The sequence below is a fragment of the Rhinoraja longicauda genome, chromosome 2, assembly GCF_053455715.1.
Source record: "Rhinoraja longicauda isolate Sanriku21f chromosome 2, sRhiLon1.1, whole genome shotgun sequence".
In the NCBI taxonomy this organism is placed as follows: domain Eukaryota; kingdom Metazoa; phylum Chordata; class Chondrichthyes; order Rajiformes; family Arhynchobatidae; genus Rhinoraja; species Rhinoraja longicauda.
In genome coordinates this window covers 16,511,210-16,536,983 of record NC_135954.1, presented here as the reverse complement: position 1 = coordinate 16,536,983, position 25,774 = coordinate 16,511,210, and the positions used below count along the sequence as shown (strand labels likewise).

At 44.4% G+C, this 25,774-nt stretch overlaps 1 protein-coding gene across 1 annotated transcript in view; it reads right to left on the bottom strand.

The window, feature by feature from the left end:
* pik3r4 (phosphoinositide-3-kinase, regulatory subunit 4) overlaps positions 1–13,776 on the bottom strand; it is an 87,095-nt gene extending 73,319 nt beyond the window's left edge. Inside the window, exons 1-2 of the mRNA XM_078415425.1 lie at positions 12,740–13,776; positions 2,202–2,335 (exon numbers count right to left, since the gene is read on the bottom strand). Of these exons, the coding sequence (XP_078271551.1) occupies positions 2,202–2,335; positions 12,740–13,469 (864 nt within the window). The 5' untranslated portion in view covers positions 13,470–13,776. The remainder of the gene's footprint in view (positions 1–2,201; positions 2,336–12,739) is intronic.
* Between the last annotated feature and the right edge of the window lie 11,998 nt (positions 13,777–25,774).

Genomic DNA, 25,774 nt, shown 5'->3' with positions numbered 1-25,774 from the left:
AGGAAAAGTTTCTTCCCAGCTGTTATCAGACAACTGAACCATCCTTGCAACACTAGAGAGCAGTCCTGAGTTACTATCTATCTTCTTGGAGACCCTCAAACTATCTTTGATTGGACTTTACTGAACTTTGTCTTACACTAAATGTTATTCATGTTATTCCATTCATCACGCATCTTTACACCAAGGATGGCTCAATTGTAATCATGTATGGTATTTCCGCTGACTGGTTAGCACACAACAAAAGCTTTTCATGCGACAATAAATTAAACTAAAGCAAAAACCAAGTTGTTTTTGTTTTGTACAGTAATCGGCCACAATTCCCACCTGCTAAAATTGGAAAGGAAATAATAAAAATGGAAAATGCTTTAAATGCTTTGCAAGTTAACAAGCTTCTGTGGATAGAGAAGCCAAGTACATGTTTCAGGTCAATGATCTTACTGATGAAATTCTCATCAATCTTGAACATTAGCTCGGATTCTCCCTCCACAGATGTTGATATTCCCAGAAGTATGTGTGTTTTATTTCAGATTTTCAGTATCCTCTGCTTTTAGTTTTTCATTTTTTGAGAAATAAGTAAATGAGCTAAGGCTCCTGGTCGCTAATCACTATCCAACAGCAAAAATACGTGTAAAGTGCGAAAAAATGATAGGTTTGTTAATAATACCCTCCCTAACCCTCCCAATGAATAATGCTACTTGCAAGAAACCGTCACAGTCATAACAGAACCTGAATTCACAGTCATCGTCAAGACCAAAAATGATAAATGGACAATGTTAAAATTATCAATGAACTATGATTCCAAAGCTTGTCTGCAGTGTAAAACAATTAGGATCATATATGATATATTATCATACTTCTAGAAACATTATTGTATTCTACTGGCAAACTGTTTTGACCTCAAAAATAAATTCAACAAATCTATTAATTTATGGCCTACCATCAGAAAAACCATCACCTCAACTGCCACTTGGCACAATTCCAATGGGGTTCACGCAATGTAACAAATCTTTCATCATTAACTTGACTTATTAATGCCTTGAGTTGGAAAATGAAATGCAGTTGCCAGAACAACCACAGATGGACAATAAGTGATGCCTTTTTCCTTATACTATGCCACCCGGTGGTGCCGTCGGCGATGGCAGCCTCGCCAACGGTCTGTCTGTCTTTTCGTCTTTTTTGTTATTTTTAGTGTGTTTTAAAAGTATGTGTTAATGTTCTCTGTTTTTTTTGTGGTGGGTGGGGGAGACGGTCAGGGGAAACTTGTTTTCAATCTCTTACCTTGCCGGAGTTGCGATTGTTTTCCGGATCGTATCTCCGGTGGCTCTGCAGCCTAACATCATGGAGCTGGTGGCCTTGCTTGAGACTGACTTTGAGCCCCACCACGGGGCCGTGGGCTTACCATCGGAGCCTGCGATCCCTTGCCTGGGATCAACGCTCCAACCACGGCCTGCGGATTTCAACATCGAGGAGCTCGCAGTCTCAGGTAGAGACTGATGTAGGGAAGCTCCAAAGTCTCAAGAGGTTCGACCAGCCCCGACCCGGGGTCCGATCGCCCTGCTCGGGAGCCGAGATCCCCCTGATGCGGGAGCTTGATTGCCCCGACGCGGAGGGCCTGACCGCCAGTTGCAGGAGCGAAGATCGTCCCATCATCAGAAGGCTCAAGGCCCCCGACAGCAGGAGAACAAAGAATGGAAGAGATTGAACTTTTTTTTCGCCTTCCATCATTGTGAGGAATGTGGAGGATGTTTATGTTAAAATGTATTTTGTGTGTCTTGTTGCTTTTTATTGGTATGACTGTATGACAAATCAAATTCCTCGTATGTTGCAAAACATACTTGGCTAATAAAGTATGATTATGATTGATGGAAGCACATACCTTCATACAAAACAGTGGTAAAATTTCATTTTAAAAAGTAGAATGTGAACTATAGTTTGAGGAAGTGTCTGATAAAGTGTCCTAACACAAACTTTTGCCTTGTCCATTTCCCTCTACAGATTCTGCCTGGCCCGCTGAGTTCCTCCAGCACTTTGTTTTTTGCTGAACTACATATAGTATATGCATGGTGATGCATGGTCATTCCTACCATCTCCACTTCAGCAACATACAGTATATTGAATAATCATTTTAAAGACTGCAAAATCCACTATATTTATGGGTGCATATTATATTCAAAAATAATCATTAAGAACCATTTGCTTACCAGCCCCCTGATGGTAATATCCTCAATCTTATTCAACACCTGTTCATGGGCAAAATGGCCATTTCTGTAAGCCAGCAATTGGGATAGATCAAACATTGGTACTCCTTCTGTGAAGAGCTCTGCAATAACACACCCTACAATAAGAAAAATAATCTATTAGTGCGGTTTGAACATTATGCATATTATGCACCAACTGTGCAAAATTAGCAACCAACTACAAAACTGTTGCATTCTTAACATTTCTTTTTCATGACAGTTTCCTTTACGCAATTAGACGAATTGTTACAAATTAAAACCAAATGAAACTGATCAATTGTTGCCATGGAACCTCTTGAAAGTTTTTTTTAATATTGTCCATCGTCATTCATCGTATTTATTGAATGGATTAAAGTACCCCGGCATGACTTTAAGAACAAATCATGATTACTCAAATTGAAATAATTTTTTGACAAGGTAACAGAGAGTGCTGATAAAGGTAATGTAGTTAATGGGTTGTACGTTCACTTACAAGCAGCTTTTCATGAAAAGCTACTGGGGCTTACCAACAAAGTTGAGGCACATGCAATAAAAGGGACACTGTTAGTACAGATATGAAGATAACTATTAAAAGATCACAGAGGGTTGTGGTGAATGATTGCTGTCAACCAAATTAGGTAAAATAATGGCACTCACCTGATTGGAGCAGTATTGGGGGATCATTGTTTTTTTTATATATATATTTAAAAGTCTATATTAATGGTTCAAATTGCAGGTGCAAGTGACAATTGTTTTATATTTGAGGATATCAGAGAGATGCAGCATGGAAGAAGGCTTACTGGCCCACTAACTGCACTCCTCCGTCCATGTGACAATAAACTAAACTGAACTGAACCAACCATCAAACACTCACATGCATTAATCCGATTGGCAGTACTCTGCAGTAACTGCAACAGGGACAGTAATAGAATGCAGCAGGATATAAATAGGCTGGCGGAAAATGTAGCTGCATGGCGGGTGAAGGTTAAAGCAGAGAAATGTTAGATAATTGAATGAGAAAAATGAGAAGGGTAAAGGATACTAAAAGGGAATGTGGAACCGAGGAACACAAGATGTGGGTGCACAGGTCACTGAAAGTGGCAGGACAGGTTAAGAAAGTGGCTAATAAAGAATGCACTATTCCTGGTGTTATCAATAGCCCGAGAGTGTGACAAGAGTGAAATCATGCTGAACCTACTGGTGAAGCCTCAACTGCAGTGCAGTGTTCAAAGCACTGAAAATAACTGTAGTCTTTTATCCCGGGACAAGGTATATTAGAGGCACAGGGATTAGATTTTTGTAGAAAGCACAGGAGAGATTTGTTTGCAAGTATATAAAATTATTTCGGGCCTTGATAAAGTGAACAGTGGGAGGCTGTTTCATTTAGTAGAGGGGTCAAGGACTAGAGGTTACAGGATAAAATAAAGGGGGAAATAAGTAAGAATATTATACGGATAACATATTTACATAGCATGCAATTAGAATCTGAAATCCACTGCCTGGACCTGTGGTGGGGATACGCTGTAGCTTTCAAGAGAAAATTAGATATATTTGTGAACAAGAAGAATATGCATGGCTTAGGGTCAATAGGCAGAATTAGAGAGCTGCTCCAGCAGAGAACTCGCACAGACATGATGGGCCAAATGGCCTCATATGTTGTAAACATTCATTATGCATGGGAGTTGAAAATACAGAATGCAATATATCCAACATTATTAATATCACAAAATAAGGTGGAAAAGCGAGAAGGGCCTGATAGTTCTTATACAAGTCATTAAAAGCTGATATGCAGTTGCAGGAACCAGCTTGGAGGTGAAATTGTTGACTTTTATTGGAACAGGACCAGAGCAAGGAGTAAAGTGGTCTCTCAGTAATTATTATGGTAAAGAAGCCATATGGCACGCTAGCTTTTGTAGGTCAGGGCACTAAGTACAAGAGTCAGGAAGTCATGAAACAGCTTTATAGGACATTGGTCAGGTTGAATTTGGAGTATTGCGTGCAGTTCTGGTCGCCCCGTTACAGGAAGGATGCGGAGGCTTTGAAAAGGGTGCAGGTGAGGTTTACCAGAATGATGACTGGATTAGGAGGTATTAACTACAGGGAGAGGTTTGAACATTCGGGTTGTTTTCTCTGGAATGCCGGAGTTGCGGGGATACCCGATAGAAGTATATAAAACTAATAGAGGCAGAGATGGGGCAGACAATCAGAACCATTTTTACCAGGATAGAAAAATGAAATACAAAGGCATAGCTTTAAGGAGGGGCACAAAGTTTAAAGATGTGTGGGGAAAGATTTTTTTTCTAAAAACACAGAGTGTGGTGAGTGGCAGGAATATGCTGCCAGGGTGGTGGTTGAAACAGATAGGATAATGACATTTATGAGACTTTTGGATAGGTTTATGGATATGCAGAGAATCAAGGGATGTGGATTACCTGCAAGCAGATAAGAGATAGTCTTGGCATAATGTTGGGCCAAGGGATGTGTTCTGGTGCGGTTCTGGTGCGGTATTGTCTTCTACCTGCCACATTCTTGCCCACTCATCTAACTTGTCTACATCTTGTTGAAGACTTTTCACATCCTCCTTACTATTCATAAGCCTGCCTATTTTTCCATCAATAGCTTTTCAAATAGCAACATATTTGTTGATGTATATGGGAACCTCAGTGTGCTAATTTATCCGTCGCAAGTAAACATTCAGATATGTTATATAACGTCATAAGATCATAATGGGAGCAGAATTAGGCCATTCGACCCATCAAGTCTACTCCACTAGTCAATCATGGCTGATCTATCTCTCACTCCTAACCCCATTCTCCTGCCTTCTCCCCATAACCCCCGACACCCGTACTAATCAAGCACATATTTCTGCCTTAAAAATATCCATTGTCTTGCCCTCCACCGCCTTCTATGGCAAAGAATTCCATAGATTCACCACCCTCTCACCGAAGAAATTCCTTCTCATCTCTTTCCTAAAGGAACATCTTTTAATTCTGAGGCTATGACCTCTAGTCTAGACTCTCCCACTAGTGGAAACATCCTCTCCACATCCACTCTATCCAAGCCTTTCGCTATTTGGTATGTTTCAATGAGGTTCCGCCTCATTCTTCTGAACTCCAGCGAGTACAGGCCCAGTGCCATCAAACGCTCATCAAAAGTTAACCCACTCATACCTGGAGCATTCTTGTAAACCTCTTCAGGACCCTCTCCAGGGCCAGCACATCCTTCGTCAGTTATGGTGCTCAATTTAGAGCCTCAATATTACATCCCTGTTTATGGATTCTAGCCCTCTTGAAATAAATGCTAGCACTGCGTTCGCCGTCTTTGCATTCATATCTGAATGTTTACTTGTGCCTGATAAATTAGTAATTTGGAATTAGAAAGTGTTACATTGGTCCTAATTGCAAGGTGGGTCAGGAAAAATGAATGAGACCAGCATGGTGATCAGGGGAAAGGGAGTTTGTGAGAGAGAACAAAATGGTGATGTGAGAAAGAATGAATGAGCAAGACCAGTTGAGATCGAGAATCAATGGTAATGATGTAGTAAGTAATGCAAACCAGGAGGTGGTGTTCATAAGGTCATAAGTGATAGGAGCAGATTTAGGTCATTCGGCCCATCGAGTCTACTCCATCATTCAATCATAGCTGATCTATCTTTCCCTCTCAACCCCATTCTCCTGCCTTCTCCCCATAACCCCTGATCCCCTTACTAATCAAGAATCTATCTATTTCTGCCTTAAAGGGAAAGGCCCGCGGATCGCTCTGTGGTTTTGTTTTTTGGATGATGTGGATGCATTAACTGGTAACAAGACAGGACACAAAGAGTAGGGATTAACAGATCCCTTTCAGAATGGCAGGCAGTGACTAGTGGGGTGCCGCAAGGCTCGGTGCTGGGACCGCAGCTATTTACAATATACTGTGATATCATGAGAGGTAGAGTCATAGAGGGGAGATACATTTCCTCCCGGTGGATGCAACAAGGACTACAAACCATCATGGCTGCCAGCAAAAGACTACAAAACCCATTGTCAGCAGGGCTGCCTGCCCTGCTGACACTGATTGCTGCTGACACTGATTGCTGCCCAGCTGAGCTGATTGCCTCAGTGAGAGAGCTAAAAGGGAAGGGAAGCAGTGTATTTAAACAGAGAGACAATGACTGGAGCAGAGAGGGAGAGAAGCAGTGTTTGAGTTATATTTTGTAAGAAGGCAGTAAGCTACAGTTTTGATTTAACTACCTGTTTTGGTTTTGTGTACCTGTCTGCAAACAATTAAGTTTACCTGTTTTTGGAAAAGACTAAATATATGGAATTTAAGTTTGAAAACAAGAACTTTTCTGTCTTCATTTCCGGCACCCACACCTCCCAACCTTCAAGAGAAAAGCTCCCGACCTCTCAAGACATCACAATGGTGGAGAATACCAGATAAGGAGGGGTAGGTGAGTACGAATGTCCATCAGTGATTTGACTATCCGCTTGGCACAATTGAGAACCAGTGAGAACGACATGGAGGAAACGTTGAAGATGCTGGCTCAGAGTAACCAGCTCCAAATAGAGATGAGCCGGGCTCTTTTGGAGGAACAAAGAAAAGCCAATATGTTGAAAGAAGAGGAACTCAGGTTACAGAGGATCCAGTCTCAAGGAGCGGGGCCACCAACCTGAGGGTCTGTGCCAGTGATTTTATTCCTAAAATGGGACCCACCGATGATCCAGAGGCCTATCTCCATGCATTCGAGACTACTGCAACCAGAGAAAAGTGGCCTAAAGACCAGTGGGTTGGTATCCTAGCCCCGTTTCTAGCCGGGGAATCACAGAAAGTTTTTCAAGACTTGGACAGTACAATAGCGAATAACTATGACATCTTGAAGCAGGAAATATTGAGCAGAATAGGACTTACAAAGTTTGGAATGGCTCAGCGTTTCCATAATTGGGGTTTTAGGAATGACCAACCCCCCCCGGACTCAGATGCATGAACTTATTCATATTACAAAGAAGTGGCTTGATCCTGATAAAAACTCTGCAGTAGCCATTGTGGAAGCCATTGTTGTGGATCGATATTTACATGCTCTACCCTATGAGGCAAAAAGGGTTATCGGCCACAGTGCTCCTGTTGGAGTTAGTGCCTTAGTGGATGCAGTTGAACAGTTTCAGGCTACTAATGAAATGCTCCGCATGGGGAAAATAGAGCAACCTATCGTTCAAGGACGTCAAGCAAATCCTCGGCCACAGCCCCAAAAAACCCATACAGGGCAACCCAACCAGACAGGTTAATGTACAGGGATTATATCAGGCTGAACAAAGGAGAAAAATCCTGGACAGGGACACCAGAAGATGCTACAGATGTGGGGAAATGGGTCATATTTCATGGCAATGTGACAAAGTGGATGAATTGATGCCCACTGCAGACTCCTCTGGCAGCCAACCCACAAACCTTTATGCTGCCTTGATGGAGGGTGCTGAACACCCAGCTTTTATGTGCCCTGTGAAGCTAAATAACCAAGATGTGGAAGCTTTGCTGGACTCGGGGAGAAATTTCACACTAGTTCACAAATCTTTAATAGATGAAACAGACTTGCTGCAGGAAAAGACCCGACCCGTTTCCTGCGTCCATGGTGACACTCGTGAGTATCCTACTAGTAGTTTGAAGCTAGTCACAACCAAAGGCATGTGAGAAGTCAACGCAGGGGTTTTGGATGTCCTGCCAGTCCCACTCTTAATAGGACGAGACTGCCCCCTGTTCCACAGACTCTGGAGGGAAATACAAGAGACACGATCTAGGGAGACGTCACTGCCCAGAGGTAAGAACAAGCATAAGAGAAGCAGTCCTAAGAATAGGTCCAGTGCTAGTTTAACGCCTACTTCTCCTCCAGTAAATGCTCTCCTGGGCGCGGCAGCATCATCCAATGATACAGGGCCGGCTTCTGAAGGGGAGGGGCCGCAAGGAAACAATTGGCCATCATCGAGTAAGGATTCCAACTGGGTAGCAGACAGACCACTCCCGCTTTCAGGCCAGTATGGTACTGCTCAGCTCAAAGATCCTACATTGATAAATGCTTTAAAAAAATGTTAGAGTACTAGAGGGTGTGGACCCGGGGGCGGGAAGTGGTTTAACTTACCCTCATTTTGCTATAAAGAATGGGCTTCTGTACCAGATGAAAAAGAGCAAGATGAGGTAACAGAGCAGTTGTTAGTGCCAAAAGCTTTTCGTCTCACAGTGTTACAACTGGCCCATACACACTTGCTCAGGGCACATCTAGGAGTGGAAAAAAACAAAAGACAGAATTCTGCAGAGGTTCTTTTGGCCAGGCATCCACAAAGAAGTTGAAAATTATTGCCGTAGTTGTCCAGAATGCCAGTTCACTGCCCCCCGGCCCTCATTTAGGAATCCCCTTATCCCACTACCAATCATTGAAGTCCCCTTTGAAAGGATTGGGTTATTGTGGGCCCCCTACCCAAAAGTGCTCGGGGGCATCAGTATATTCTGGTCCTGGTAGACTATGCTACCCGTTATCCTGAGGCTGTACCCCTCAGAAAGGCTACAGCCCAGCATATCTCGAAGGAACTGTTCCTCCTGTGCAGTAGAGTAGGGATTCCAAAAGAAATATTAACAGACCAGGGGACCCCTTTCATGTCTCGTGTCACCAAGGGCCTGTGCTCCCTCCTAAGGATCAAGCACCTCAGAACATCAGTATACCACCCTCAAACTGACGGTCTGGTAGAGAGGTTCAACAAGACCCTTAAAGCCATGCTAAGGAAGTCAATTGAAAGAGATGGGCGCAACTGGGACCAGCTCCTTCCGTACCTGATGTTTGCAGTTAGGGAGGTGCCCCATGCTTCTACAGGCTTCTCACCCTTTGAGCTCCTATACTGTCACAAACCCAGGGGGCTTCTTGACCTAGCTAAAGAATCATGGGAGAAACAGCCTTGTCCTCACCGCACTGTTATTGAGCATGTGGAGGCCATGAAAGACAGGGTGGCTACTATCTATCCTATTGTCAGAGAACATATGGAAAAAGCTCAAAGGGAACATCAAGCATCCTACAACTGCCCTGCACAGCCCCGAGAGTTCCAGCCAGGCGACCGGGTTCTGGTTCTGGTGCCCACTGTTGAGTGTAAATTTTTAGCCACTTGGCAGGGGCCATACGAAATCATTGAAATGGTGGGAGAGGTAAACTACAAGGTAAAGCAACCGGGAAGGAGAAAACCAGAACAGACTTACCACGTGAACCTGTTGAAAAAATGGCACCCGGCAGAGGTTCTATTAAGTTGTTTACCCCCAAAAGAGTCAGGAGCACCACCAAGAGATGACATAAAGGTGGGCCTAGAGCAGTCACCCCAGCAACGTCAAGAGTGCATGGAGCTGGTTGACCGTAACCAAGATGTGTTCTCGGCCAAGCCGAGCACTACACATCTCGCGGTACATGAAATTCGCACTAAGCCTGGAAAGGTAGTCCATCAGCGGCCCTATAGAGTTCCAGAAGCCCATAAGGAAACAATTAGAGAGGAAATTAAAAAGATGCTTGAACTAGGAGTTATTGAAGAATCCCATAGTGCCTGGGCAAGCCGAATTGTACTGGTCCCCAAACCGGATACGTCGACTCGATTCTGCAATGACTTTAGAAAACTAAATGAAGTGTCCGAGTTCGACACTTACCCCATGCCCCTGGTAGATGAACTAATAGACCGTCTGGGAATTGCTCGCTTCATCACAACCCTTGACCTCACAAAGGGGTACTGGCAAGTTCCGCTTTCCCTAGAATCCCGAGAGAAAACAGCCTTTGCAACAAGTGAAGGGCTTTTCCAGTACACCAAGTTACCATTTGGTCTACACGGAGCGCCTGCCACCTTCCAGCGGCTGATGGACCGGGTCCTGCAGCCCCACAAAGAATATGCTGCAACCTATTTAGATGACATAGTGATACATAGCACAGATTGGGAAAGTCATTTGCCCCGAGTACAGAAGGTACTGGATGCTCTTCGTGTAGCAGGTCTCACAGCCAATCCCCACAGAGTACCTTGGTTACACAATAGGGCGTGGCCTTGTTAAACCTCAAGATGCTAAACTAAGGGCCATCCAAGATTGGCCACGACCTGTATCAAAGAGACAAGTAAAATCCTTTATAGGCCTTGCAAACTACTATAGACGCTTTGTTCCCAACTTCTCTGATCTAATTACCCCCCTAACAGATCTGACAACTAAAAGACAGTCCCGAATGGTGAAATGGTCACAGGAAGCAGAGGAGGCTTTCACCAGCGTGAAGAAGGCCTTGTGTTCCCACCCAGTTCTGGCTGTCCCAGACTTCAACAAGGAGTTTGTTGTTCAGGTCGATGCCTCAGAGGTGGGTCTTGGGGCGGTACTCAGATACAGAAGGGTGAGGAGCACCCAATCCTCTACAGTAGCAGAAAGCTTTTGGCCCATGAGAAAAGATACTCTACACCGGAGAAAGAATGTCTGGCAGTTAAGTGGGCCCTTGAAACCCTTCGCTATTACCTTATTGGGCACAAATTCACTCTACTCAAGTCCGGAGGCCTCAAGTCAGGGGAGGGGGAAATGTGATATCATGAGAGGTAGAGTCAGAGAGGGGAGATACATCTCCTCCCGGTGGATGCAACAAGGACTACAAACCATCATGGCTGCCAGCAAAAGACTACAAAACCCATAGTCAGCAGGGCTGCCTGCCCCGCTGACACTGATTGCTGCTGACACTGATTGCTGCCCAGCTGAACCAGATGAGCTGATTGCCTCAGTGAGAGAGCTAAAAGGGAAGGGAAGCAGTGTATTTAAAAAGAGAGACAACGACTGGAGCAGAGAGGGAGAGAAGCAGTGTTTGAGTTATATTTTGTAAGAAGGCAGCAAGCTACAGTTTTGATTTAACTACCTGTTTTGGTTTTGTGTACCTGTCTGCAAACAATTAAGTTTACCTGTTTTTGGAAAAGACTAAATATATAGAATTTAAGTTTGAAAACAAGAACTTTTCTGTCTTCATTTCCGGCACCCACACCTCCCAACCTTCAAGAGAAAAGCTCCCGACCTCTCAAGACATCACAATACATTAATGATTTAGATGAAGGAATTAAAAGTAACATTAACAAATTTGCAGATGACACAAAGCTGGGTGGCAGAGTGAACTGTGAAGCGCATGCTATGGGTGACTTGGACAGGTTAGGTGGCATGCATCTGGGCAGATGCATAGCAGATGCCGTATAATGTGGATAAATGTGAAGTTTTCCACTTTGGTGGCAAGAACAGAAGGCAGATTATTATCTGAATGGTGTCAGGTTAGGAAAAGGGGAAGTACAAGACCTGGGTGTCCTTGTACATCAGACACTGAAAGTAAGCACGAAGGTACAACAGGCAGTGAAGAAAGCTGATGGCATGATGGCCTTCATAATGACAGGAGTTGAGTATAGGAGCAAAGAGGTCTTTCTGCAGTTGTACAGTGTCCTGGTGAGACCACACCTGGAGTATTGTGTGCAGTTTTGGTCTCCTAATTTTAGGAAGGACATTCTTGCTATTGAGGGAGTGCAGCATAGGTTCACAAAGTTAATTCCCGTGATGATGGGACTGTCGTATGATGAAAGAATGGAGCAACTGGGCTTGCATACACTGGAATTTAGAAGGATGAGGGGGATCTTATAGAAACATATAAAACTATTAAGGGATTGGACATGCTAGATGCAGGAAACATGTTCCCGATGTTGGGGGAGTCTCGAACCTGGTGCCACAGATTAAGAATAAGGGGTAGGCCATTTAGAACTGGGATGAGGAAAAACTTTTTTCACACAGAGTTGTGAATTTGTGGATTCTCTGCCTCAGAAGGCAGTGGAGGCCGATTCACTGGATGCATTCAAAAGAGAGTTAGAGCTCTTAGGGCTAGTGGAATCAAGGGATATGGGGAGAAGGCAGGAACAGGGTACTGATTGTGGATGATCAGCCATGATCACATTGAATGGCGATGCTAGCTCAAAGGGCCGAATGTCATACTCCTGCACCTATTGTCTATATATCTATGGTTGTTGAGAAAGTTGTCTTAAAGTTGTTGGGAAGTGGTACCTACATTGGGGATCTTTTGGAAAATTCAGTGTCAAGACAAACTTTTGTTTTCAATTTTAGATTTTCAACATTCTCAGATTTACACCTCGAATTCAAAGTAGGTATGACTTTTACAGCTATGGGATTTCCACTTTGTGCCTAGTAAAGCAATGTTTCTTTTGGGCAGGAGATGAAGTTTTTGGTACCAGCCAGGAAGTGGGTCTGCAACCCCGTTGAGTGGACGCGGGGGGGGGGGGGGGGGGGGGAGGGGGGGGGAGAGAGAGAGAGAGAAAGAGAAAGAGGGTGAAAATCGATATAATCAGTGTCCCCGGCCCCGAGGGCTTGGTTGACCTGATTGTAGAGTGTTTCGGTGCGGAGGAAGGCCCTCTCTCATCTGAAAGATCAGAGTCTAGAGTTCTAATACAACCTACGTCCACACAATAATGACTCTCCATTTCTATGACCCACGCACTTTCCAACTAAATTAGTAAGTGCACCTGCAGAGAAAACGTCCATGGCCGGTTTGAGTTCTCCCCTCATCCTCTGGCTGTTGGGACTCAGATCCACCAGTGGGGTAGTTGAATCCCTCGCCGATTCCAGCTCGGTGCTGAACATCGTCCCGTCCACAAAACGTTCAGGCGCAATGTAACAGGTCCTCCTCCGGGAGGTGTCGAAGAAATAATTGAAGTCTGCCGGGTTGTCCTCGGGCAGGTAGGTGGGCTTGAAGCTGGCGAAGTCGGTAAGCAGCACCCAGTTCCAGCTGGTGACCATAACGTTCTCCGTCTTGATGTCTCCGTGGCGGACGCCGGCGCGGTGAGCTTGTTCCACCGCGCTCAGGAGCTGGAAGGCGATCCACTTCTTCTCGATGTTGTTGAGAAAGGGCCGGGTGCTGATGCGGTCGTACAGGTTGTCCCGGACGTACTGGCGGAAGAGCAAGGCGGCTTTCTCGGTGAAACTGGCCCTCAGGAAGGGCAAGCAGTTGGGGGCGCCCAGCAGTTTGTGCCGCAGCTCCTCCAGCTCCTGCTTGTAGGCCGTGAGCGGCAGCGACGGGTCCTGCACGGCGAACACCTTGACCACCACCAGGCCCTCGCGGTGCTTGGACCGGGCCACCTTGAAGAAGCGGGTGCTGCCCAGGCTCTTGTCGTACTCGAACTCGTGGATGTCGGAGAAGTAACTGTCGACCGACAGGATCTGGGAGGGCGCGATGCCCGCCAGCTGGTTCCCCATCCTCGGCTGTGGACGCCGGTCCCCGCTCTCGCCGCCAGATCAGCGCCGTCGCTTCGGCACCGGCAGGCGGCGGAACAAAGCTCCGGGGCGGGGGAGGGACCGGTTAATTCACCCACTTCATTTCCCCCCCCAATTTAAAAAAAAAACGAGATTACACAGCGACCCGCGCTCAGCCAGTCACGTCAAATAAAGTAAAGTAAAGCGCGCTTCATCAAAGTCATTGAACGTGAACTGTGGCCGGGGGTGAGGGCTCATAAACCGCGATGAAGCTGCGCCACGCCTTGCTCCGTGAGCGAGCCCGGAGGGAGATGGCGGCGGCACAGGGAGGGAGGGGGGGGGGAAGATAAACCCGGGCGGACCGGGCCTGCGTGCGTCGTCTGGGCAACAAGCCAGGGGTCATCAGAGTTGCATCGGGAATGGAGCAATGGCATTCTTCCCACCTGCGGCTTGCATTAAAACGTTATTCCATTATCATGCATCTATACACTGTAAATGTACCAACTGCCATGAAACAAGACAAAATACCGGTCCCTACATCGTTAAATTTCAATAAACTTTGCTACCAATATTCCCTTTACCCAAGGACGATAAAGGAATGGAATATGTTACCACCCAACAGACGTGCTGCTCCCGATGTTATTTTTTTTTAGATTTAGAGATACAGTGCAGAAACAGGCCCTTCGGCCCACCGGGTCCGCGCCGCCCAGCGATCCCCGCACACTAACACTATCCTACACCCACTAGGGACAATTTTTACATTTGCCCAGCCAATTAACCCACATACCTGGTTAAGTCATTTAAAAAGGTGATTGTGCAACTTGATCTCCTCAACTTGGTCAAAAAGGCCCACTTCAAAATTTAATCACTACTCTACTCACTCCGACCTGCGCGGTATAATTATTTTTTAGATGTTTGCGCAGTAATCAACCAGAACCAGAACCAAATGGGTCGATTGTAATCATGTATAGTCTTTCCGCTGACTGGTTAGCACGCCACAAAAGCTTTTCACTGTACCTCGGTAAACACGTGACAATAAACTAAACGTTACAGGTACATAAGCGCAACGACATAACAAATATATATACAATAAACATTCAGTAAAGCACAGACACAAAAGGCTTTCAAGTGAGGCAGAGATTCACTTGCACCTCCTCCAACCACATCTACTGTATCCGTTGTTCTCGCTGTTGACTCCTTTGTCTCGATGAGACGAAGACTAACTGAGCGATCATTTCGCTGAACACCTACACTTAGTCCACCCTGGCCTATGCGATCTCCCCGTTGACAAACATATGTATTAACTCCTTTTTCCATTCCCATACTGACCTTTCTGTCCTGGGCCTACACCATTGCCAGAGTGAGGCCACATGCAAATTGGAGGAACAACACCTCATATTTCACTTGGGCAGCTTACATCCCAGCAATACAAATATTGATTTCTCTAATTTGAAGTAACCCTTGCATTCCCTCTCTCTACATCCCTACTAGTCTGCATCCCCTACAAAGTCGTCCTGCTACTTTTACTGTTCGTATCCCTTCATTATCACATCTTCCCCATTCATCACTGGACCATGGTGGGCTCCACCTTTCCTGGGCCTTTTTGTGCTGGCTCTGATTTGATCTGTACCTTTTCTAATTTCTCCCCTGACTCTCAGTCTGAAGAAGGGTCTCTACCCGAAACATCACCTATTCCTTTTCTCCAGAGATGCTGCCTGACTTGCTGAGTTACTCCAGCATTTCGTGTCTATGTTCGGTGTAAAGCAGCATCTGCAGTTCCTTCCTACACATTTTGGTTTAGGTCTAGGTTTAGGTTTATTATTGTCACATGTAATGAGGTACAGTGAAAAGCTTTGTATTGCATGGTATCCAAACAGGTCAGATATACCATGCATTGATATAATCAGTTAAAATTCAAGTATGATAGATAAAGCAAAGGAGAAGATACAGCATGCAGAATATAATTCTCAGCATTGTAGCACATTGCAGTGCATCGGTTCCATAGACAAAGTCCAATGTCATCAATGGGGTAGAGGTGAATCGAATAGTACCCTAGCTTATGTAAGGACCATTCAGAAGCCTGATAACAGAGGGGAAGAAGCTGTTCAAGAGTCTAGCTTCTGTACCTTCTGCTGGATGGGAGAAGGGAGAAAAAGGATTGGCCGGAATGGGAAATTATTTGATGATGTTGGCTGCTTTTTCAAGGCAATATAAAGAGTAGATGGAAAAATAAAATTCTTACTTGCAGCAGCACAACAGGTCTGCAAACACAACACGCATAGGTAATAAGTAATAAACAAAATTTCAATATATTAAAAAGTACAGTACTTGTGCAAATCAAAACCCAAAATACTTAATGCAAACAAAGACAGTCCAAAGAAGTTCATTGTTGAGGTTAGTTCATGAGCCTGGTCGTTGATGGGAAGAAGCCATTCTTGAACCTTCTTCCCGGTGGTAGGAGTGAAATGAGAGTGTGACCACCATGAAATGGGTCTTTGGTGATATTGGCTATCTTTTTGAGGCAGCACCTCTTATAGAATCCCTTGATGGTGAGATGATGGACCGGGCAGTACCGACCACTCTCTAATCTTTGTTCCTGGACTTTCAAGTTGCTAAACCAGGCCATTTCAGGATAGTTTTGTCTTTCCCTGATAGAATGTCAATTACAAATTTCAGTGAAACCTCGCAAATTAAATTTTCCTTGAAAATTAAAATGTTGTTGTTGTTCGTCCTTCGGGTTCGAATATGACCATGACTTCACTTTCACTCTAATGTTCTCTGCTGCATGGGCTCCTGTGGTGAGCTTGCTACGCCAGGTTGGACGGTCCAGAGCAAGAGACTCCCAAGTGCTGAGGTTGATGTCCAAGTCTTTGAGGAACACTATGAGGCAGTCCTTAAACCGTTTCTTCTGTCCTCCTACTAAGCGTTTGCCCTGACACAGTTCTCCATACAGAAGCTGTTTTGGCAGTCGACTCTCGGGCATTCTGACGACATGGCCTGCCCATCTGGCTTGGGCTTTCCGTAGGAGGGTGCGGACGCTGGGGATTCCGGCCCATTCCAAGACCTCTGTGTCGGGAATTTTGTCCTGCCACCTGACGTGAAGGAGTCTGAGTAGGCAGCACAAGTGAAAGTGGTTGAGCTGTTTGGCATGTCTGCTATAGATAGTCCAGGTCTCACTGGCATAGAGAAGAGTGGTGAGTACCACTGCACGGTAGACCTTTAGCTTGGTGGTAAGGCTGAGTCCTCTCCGCTCCCAAACATTCTCACGGAGATGCCCAAAGGCAGCGCTGGCCTTGGCAATCCTGTTGTTGACCTCAGCATCAATGTTTACGCGAGAGTGTACTACCCAGATAGGTAAAGCTATCGACTGCCTGTAGATTCTGCCCCTTCACCGTGATGTGTGGTTCCTGGTAGGGCTTTCCAGGCGTGGGCTGGTACATAACCTCAGACATTTTGGTGCTAATGGAGAAACCAAAGTAGTCACAGGCCTGTGAGAAGCAGTCCATTTCATGCTGCATCTTCTGCTCTGTGCTGGCATTGAGGGCGCAGTCATCAGCAAACAAAAAATCTCTGATGATGGTCTCCTTCACCTTTGTAACAGCTTGCAGGCGCCTGAGGTTGAACAGCCTGCTGTCAGTCCTGTACCTGATGTGTATTCCATTCTGGCAGTCACGGTAGGCATCAGTCAGCATGTCAGAGAAGACCATGCTGAAGAGTGTAGGGGCAAGAACACAACCTTGCTTCACGCCGTTTGTCACTGGAAAAACTTCCAACTCATCTCCATCATCTAGCACTTTCACCATCATGCCATCATGGAACTGCTGGACAATCGTGATGAACTTGCTGGGACAGCCAAACTTCTGCATTATCTTCCACAAGCCATCTCTGCTGACAGTGTCGAAGGCCTTTGTCAGATCAACGAAGGTCACGAACAGGTTGCTGTGCTGCTCTTGGCATTTTTCCTGGAGTTGACGTGCAGCAAATATCATGTCGACAGTTCCACGTCCAGCACGGAAACCACACTGACTTTCTGGAAGGAGACCCTGCTCAAGGTGTTGAATGAGACGGTTGAGCAGGATGCGAGCCAAGATCTTCCCAGCTATGGACAGGAGGGAGATGCCTCGATGATTGTCGCAAGACTGGCGGTTGCCTTTCCTCTTGTAGTTGTGGACTATGCTGGCATCTTTCAGCTGTTGTGGGACCTTCCCTTCATTCCACATGGACTGGAAGAGTTCAGTCAGCTTCTGCATCATGACAGGGCCTCCTGCTTTGTTCACATCAGCAGGAATTGCATCTGATCCTGGTGCTTTGCCACAGGAAAGTTGCTTGATGGTCTTTGTGACTTCTTCTATCGGGAGGTTGTCAAGGTCCTGGTTGATCTCCATCTGAGGTAGGCGAGTGATGGCCTCGTCGTTGATATTAGCTGGGCGATTGAGGACCTGGTTGAAATGTTCAGCCCATCTCCCCAGAATCTGCTTCTTCTCTGTCAGCAACTGGGTCCCGTCTGCACTGAGATGGGGAGAGGAGCCAGAGGACTGGGGTCCATACTCAGCCTTCAATGCGTCGTAGAAACGCTTGGTGTCGTGACTGTCTGCGTAGCCCTGGATTTCATCGGCCTTCTTGCTACACCATGCGTCCTGCAATATAGAAAGAACAATGGCGGTTATTAACAAAAAGTGAATTACACATTATCTCCACTAGAGGGCAATCAGTTCCCAAACTTTATCTGGAGATTTTTACCAAATCATTGTTTTTTAAATTCTGAGAATTATTTTTCTAAGAAAATATATTGTCATTATATTTGATAATCTTATACAGAAAAAAAGTAAAGTATGTAGCAATTGCAAAGATTAGATCCCTGAAAAAAGGCAAAAGTGGTGGGAAGGGTGAACAGGACAGAGTATGCTTGTAGAAGTACGCTCACTGCCATTTCATGTGTAGTTCCTTCTCAGAATTGGAAAAATTAAATAGACTTACATAGAATCAGAATAAAAGGAAGTAGTAGAACACACAGGGAATCTGTCCTGTTTCCAGCTAACAAGAACAAAGGATCAGTCAAAGAACTAGATATTTGTTAAGTCCACAGGATTAGATGAACAAGATACTCTAACAAATAAGTTCAAAATAGTAAAACAGAAATGTTAACTTAGCACTTTCAGATACTTGGTAGAGCTCAGTTTCAAAATATTATTCTGATCATTGTATGGGATAGTTTGAATTTCACGACGCACATGCAATTAAGATTCTTTTATCTTCCGGTCTATGCAGGAGATTGGAGTTGGGATCATTTTCCTTGTTTTCAGTTTTTTCGTTTTAGGGATACAGTATAAAAACAGGCCCTTCGAGCAACGGAGTACATCAATCACCTGTTCACGCAATCTTGCCCTGCACTTGGGGCAATTTACAGAGGCCAATTAACCTACAAACCTGCACATTTTTGGGATGTGGGAAGAAACAGGAGCACACAGAAGAAACCCACATGGTCACAGGGAGATTGTGCAAAATTCAGATAGCCGGCACCCGAGGTCAGAATCAAACCCTGGTCTCTGGCGCTGTGAAGCAGCAGCTCTACTAATTGCACCAACATGCTGCCCTCAAATGTAGTATAGTTCACTTTATTGCCAATAGTGTAAGCCCCTGTTTGCATTGCCCTCCCAGTCTGGTAATGTACTGCAAACTATATGACGGGAAAAATAGAAATCTGGTGATTTTCCGCTGTTGCTCTCCCATTTGAACCAACTAACTTCCCGGAAGATATAGATTTACAATTTTATTTTTGAAGTCAAGATGTTTCACGAGGAAAGATTGGAAAGACTGGGCTTGTATTCACTGGAATTTAGAAGGATGAGAGGGGATCTTATAGAAACGTATAAAATTATAAATGGACTGGACAAGCTAGGTGCAGGAAAAATGTTCCCAATGTTTGGGGAGCCCAGAACCAAGAGCCACAATCTAAGAATAAAGGGGAGGCCATTTAAAACTGAAATGAGAAAAAAAAAATCACCCAGAGAGTTGTGAATTTGTGGAATTCTCTGCCACATAAGGCAGTGGAGGCCAATTCACTGGATGAGTTTAAATGAGAGTTGAATAGAGCTCTAGGGACTAGCGGAATCAAGGGATATGGGGTGAAGGCAGGCCAGAAGAAGGCAGTTACTGACTTTTGATGAACAACCATGATCACAATGAATGGCGGTGCTGGCTCGAAGGGCCAAATGGCCTCTTTCTACACCTATTTTCTGTTTCTATGTTTGTAAAATTTGCTGATTGTAAAATGGTATGGCATGGAACTTTATTTGTCATGTGTACCGAGGTACAGTGAAATCCATTTTTGTATACAGTTCAGTACAAGTATCAGTGTAAATAAGCACTTAGATACATATTAGAGAAGTATCTCAGATCAAAATTTACACCCTGGTATTTGAGCAATATTTGTGCCAGATACCTATATCACAAACTCTGGCTTTCTTATTGTCCTGGTGGAATATTAAAACAACATTTATTCCTGTGTTTGGACCTAGGCACCAATACAGGAAAGGTTTACCCATGATGTTCTAGCAATCTGACAACTCAAATCCATTCTTTTAATATCCACCAATGTGAAAGCCTCCTGGTTTCGGCAAACTGGACAAATTCCACTGATGGACTGTTCAAAAATTTCCCATGGCTGGTCTTCTGTTTTTCTATTTCTGAGGATAATGTTGACTAAATGTGAAAAAATCTGCATGCAAAGGTGAAATCCTGTCAGATGTCCTGCCTATATTTTTGCACAGATGATTGCCAATTGTGAACAGAACTTTACAGAGACATTAAATGATAAAATCATATTTCTAGGGGATTATAAGAAGTCATCTCTATATACTAAAACTTTCATTTGTTTGTTCGTTTGTTCCTGAACTACAGCCAAAATGGTACACGATAGTGTGACAATTTTAGGCCCACCTTACTCACCGTCATCCCTTTGGTACTAATGCAAGAAGTTTAACTGAAATCGGTGTTATATTTTTTAAGTTATTCACATTTTAAAGTTTAAATCTATCTCCTAGGGAGGGGGGTGGAGGGAGGGGGTGGTAGGAGGATAAGGGGTGTTGAGGGGGGTGGAGTGGGGGGAGGGGAGGGGGAGGGGAGGGGAGGTGGGAGGGGAGAGGAAGGGGGAGGGGTGTAGGGAGGAAGGGGAGGAGGGGAAGGGGAAGAGGGGAGGGGGGAGAGGGGGGGGGGAGAGGGGAGGGGGAGGGGGGAGGAGAGGGTGCTGCACCATTGCAGCAGAGGTTTGGGCCCAATGAGTCCACTTGGTCCAGTTAAACATTAAAAGTGGAGGTTTAAAAAATACCCGCATCACTTTTAAAACATTCATGGAAAACACTTGAAACACGTAATCTACAAATCTTTGGACCAAAAACTGTGAAGTGAGGGTAACTTACATAGTTCAGTTTTTAGCCAGCATTGTTATGATGAACATATGGCCTTCTGCGTAGATTTGAGTCATACTGACATAAAATAGAGAGAGGAACTATTAATGATTAAAAGTTGAATGTAATGAGAGATTTGTGGCTGAAATCAAAATGGATACCCAGCAAAGCAAATTCAGATCAAACTGCTGAGTACAAAAGTCAGCCAGCAGTAAGCAGGCAGATCCAGTATGATACTACAATGGCCAACAGCTCCCACCGCTAAATGCAGCAAAAGCATTTTCAGTTAAAGATGGTGAGGTCTTTACACCTAAATTATAAAAGTTAAAATCAAGGCAGAATTGTTCAGGATTATAGTTTCAACCACTCCTTATTTATTTTTTATTTAAGGTGCTTTTATACAGCCTTTTCTGAAGATGAATCATGAATAAAATTTTCTAACAATCTGCCAATTCCACATTTGAGTCTATTGCTGCTTGTCTTTTGTACGGCTGACAGAGTAACAATTGTACATCTAGTTTTAAGATTAGTTAAGCAATCCATTCTTCCTGAATAGAGTGTGTGTATTCCATAATGTTATTATTAAATTTGCAGAGAGTACATGATGCTGTTTTGTGATCCATGGTTTGACCAGGATTGACAAAGTCACATTCACCAGGACTCTTAAGAAGCCATTTGTTTACAACCGTGATCATGTCCTGTTTCAATCCCAATTAGAACATTGAAATTTTTACAGGTAGATCAAAACTCTTGAGGTCAGAGATTATATATTTATTCTGGATTATGGCTTCATTCTGCACTTCCCTCCAAACTGCTGCATGGCCATACATCGCAGAGGTTTGGAGGAGTAATCTCGAAGGTTTCTAAGTAATCAAAAGATGAGCAGGGAGAATTGTTAAACATATATGAATAAAGAAGTCTGATTTATCGTTCACTTGGATGACCTCTGTGTGAAGGGTGTAAGTGGTTACGGGGAGAAGGCAGGAGAATGAGGTTGAGAGGGAAATATAGATCAGCCATGATTGAATGGCGGAATAGACTTGATGGGCCGATTGGCCTAATTCTGCTTCCATAACGTATGAACGTACATAATCATTTAATTGATGTAGATCATGGTAGTATCTTGCATTGCAAAATTGAACAGGGGATGCATGCATTTGGAATGAGTGCTAACACGATACAAAGGTGCATAGTTCTCTGCTGTCAACAAGACTACCACCATAGTCAAGGTGTTGGCTACTCATGATTTAGCACCTATCATCAACATCATGACAGGTTTTCACATTTTGTTCTTTCGGTCTTAACAGTTCTTCAGCATTGATCAAGAAGATTAAAGTGCAGTCAAGTGCCACAACTAGGTGCGTCGGGGTTGGATTACATTTAGTTTCTCACCTCAAAACTGAGATAACTTTGTGCTTGTGGTGACTGAGGTTAAATGATAAGATGACAGATTTCACTGGATTTGTCTGCAATCTCTACTTGTAGAAATATTACTGACAAGATGGGTGCAATCATGTGTTCAATTTTGATGGAAGGCCTTGCTTTTTAGTTTAGTTTAGAGATACAGCACGGAAACAGGCCATCGGCCCACCGAGTTCGCACTGACCAGTGATCCCCGCACATTAACAGTATCCTACACACACTAGGGACAATTTACATTTATACCAAGCCAATTAACCTACAAACTTGTGCGTCTTTGGAGTGTGGGAGGAAACCGAAGATCTCGCGGTCAAGGGGAGAACAAACAAACTCCGGACAGACTGCACCAGTAGTCGGGATTGAACCTGGGTCTCTAGCGCTGTAAGATAGCAACTCTACCGCTGCGCCACCGTGCCGCACCTTGCTCTTGTGGTTTCTGCCAATTCATAGGTATTTGCAAATTTCCTTGAGGAACGAGTAGGCGCATCACTTCTATAAGATTTTAGATTTTAGATTTAGAGATACTGTGCAGAAACAGGCCCTTCGGCCCACCGGGTCCGCGCCGCCCAGCGATCCCTGCACACTAACACTATCCTACTAGGGACAATTTTTACATTTGCCCAGTCAATTAACCTACAAACCTGTACGTCTTTGGAGTGTGGGAGGAAACCGAAGATCTCGGAGAAAACCCACACAGGTCACGGGGAGAACGTACAAACTCCATACAGTACAGCACCCGTAGTCAGGATCGAACCTGAGTCGACGGCGCTGCATTCGCTGTAAGGCAGCAACTCTACCGCTGCACCACCGTGCCGCACCGTAATTATTGTTGTTTGGAGTAAGAGGACTTTCCTGAGGGAGAACATTATTTAGGGTCTTTTGGTTCATCTTGTGAGGGTTACACAGTAACTGTGGCCTAATCTGGCTGCAGATACTGGTGTTGTGCATTAGATTAGATGCAGCCTGGAGGCTGCTGCCTCTGGGTCACAATGTTCAAAAACAAATGTAAGGTTACAGTTCTGCAATGAGTCAACCATAGGTTTTCCCCACGGGCCATTGCAAAAAGTAATGTTAACTTCCATCATTTGTGCGCGTCTAGTTCTGTGTCAGAGAAACAATTGCAGTACCAAGTGGAAGCATATTTTTAAAAGAAAACTATTAGTGTTTCTCTGTTCCTGTCTTGAAATTATCCCGTCACATTAAATTACAATTGTACTGAGTTGGAGAATGTTGGAAAGGGGAAAAGAACTCACAGATAAATGTTAACCCCACGGACCTGATTATGAGCAGTTAAAATGCCCCATGTTACTTCTTTGTTATTTATATGGACTTAATTCTATAGACAACAGAGTAACAGACAAAACAAAAAGACATTATCTTTCAATTTTTTTCCGTAAATTTTCAGAAGGGGAGTTGGATCTTCGGCATGCCTGTGTTTTTGTTAGGTTGATTCCCTGGTCACAGTGGATTAGCTGGTAGAGTTGCTGCCTCACAGCGCCAGAAACCCAGGTTCAATCCTGACATTGGCTATCATCTGTGTGGAGTTTGCATGACTGCTTGGTTTTCTCTGCGTCCTTTGGTTTGTAGGTTAATTGGCCTTTATAATTGCCCCTAGTGCAGCAAAGTAGCGCGAAATAAAGTCGGAAGAAGGGTCCAAACATGAAACGTCACCTATCCATTCCTTCCACAGATGCTGCCTGTCCCGCTGAGTTACTACAGTACTTTGTGTTCTAAACAATATTCCAGGTACAATCTCACCAGGGGTATTTATGATTCCAATGTGACATTGCACGCTGTACCCACATCCTCTTGCAATAAAGATGGTTGGCCGAACTGATTAATTGCATTACCTGCACATTACGGTTATCCATGTACAAGGACACCCAGGTCCGTTTGAATAGGAACACCTTTCGATCTCTCATCATTTAAAAACGTACTTTCTTTATTCTTGACCAAAGTGGATGATCAGGCAATAAAGAGGGCCTTTTCTGGTTGGCAGCCAGTGACAAGCGGATTTCCGCTGGGGTCGATGCTGGGGCTGTTGCTCTTCACGTTGTATATGAATGATTTGGACTATGGGATTGAAGGCTTTATGGCGAAATTTGCGGATGACACAAAAATAGATAGAGGGGCAGGTCGTGTAGAGAAAGCAGGGATTCTGTAGAAACTTGGACAGGTTGGGATAGTGGGCAGAGAAGTGGCAGATGGAATATAGTGTAGCAAAGTGTTTTGGTAGTAGGAATAAAGGCGTAGATTTCTTTGCCACAGAAGGCTGTGGAGGCCAAGTCACTGGATATTTTTAAGGCAGAGATCGATAGATTCTTGATTAGTACAGGTGCCTGGGGTATGGGGAGAAGGCAGGAGAATGGAGTTAGGAGGGAGAGATAGATCAGCCATGATTGAATGGTGGAGTATTGATGGGCCTAATTCTGATCCTATCACTTATGACATTATGATATTTTTCCACTTGCTACGTCCTTATTCACCCTGCCTTTCTCCCTTTTTGAATGCTCTCCATGTCTCACACTGTGCCTTGGTATGCTTGGCTTCATTCATTGGGGCATTGAATATGAGAGTCTGGGTGTCATGATGTAGCTTAATAGGCCTTTGGCTAGGCTGCACTTGGAGTACAGCGGCAGTTATGGTTGCCCCATTCCAGTTAGGATGTGGAGGCTTTGGAGAAGGTGTAGAGGAGGTTAACCAGAATGAAAACTCGATTAGGGATTATTAGCAATGAGAGGTTGGACAAACTTGGGTTGTTTTCTCTGGAACACGAGAGCTTGTGATGAGACCTGAAAGCAGTATGTGCAATTATGAGAGGTATAGATAGGATAGACAGAATCATTTCCCGGGATGGAAATATCAAATACTAGAGGTCAATAGACAATAGGTGCAGGGGGAGGCCATTCGGCCCTTCGAGCCAGCACCACCATTCAATATGATCATGGCTGATCATTCTCAATCAGTACCCCGTTCCTGCCTTCTCCCCATAACCCCTGACTCTGCTATCCATAAGAGCTCTATCTAGCTCTCTCTTGAATGCATTCAGAGAATTGGCCTCCACTGCCTTCTGAGGCAGAAAATTCCACAGATTCACAACTCTCTGATTGAAAAAGTTTTTTCTCATCTCAGTTCTAAATGGCCTACCCCTTATTCTTAAATAAGGTCCTAGCTTTATGGTGAGCGGGGTAAAGTTTAAAGGAGATGTGTGGGGTAGGTTTTTTTACACAGAGGGTGGTGAGTGCCAGAAATGCCCTTTCAAGGTTTGGTGACATTTAAGAGATTTTTGGATGGACACATGGATATGTAGGGAATGGAGCCATATGGATTATGTGCTGGCAGATAAGAGGTAGTCTTGACATCATGTGCGGCTCAGGCATTGTAGACCAAAGGGCTTGTTCCTAGTTTAGTTTAGTTTATTGTAGGTACAGTGAGAAGCTTTTTGTTGCATGCTATCCAGTCAGTGGGGAGACTATACATGAT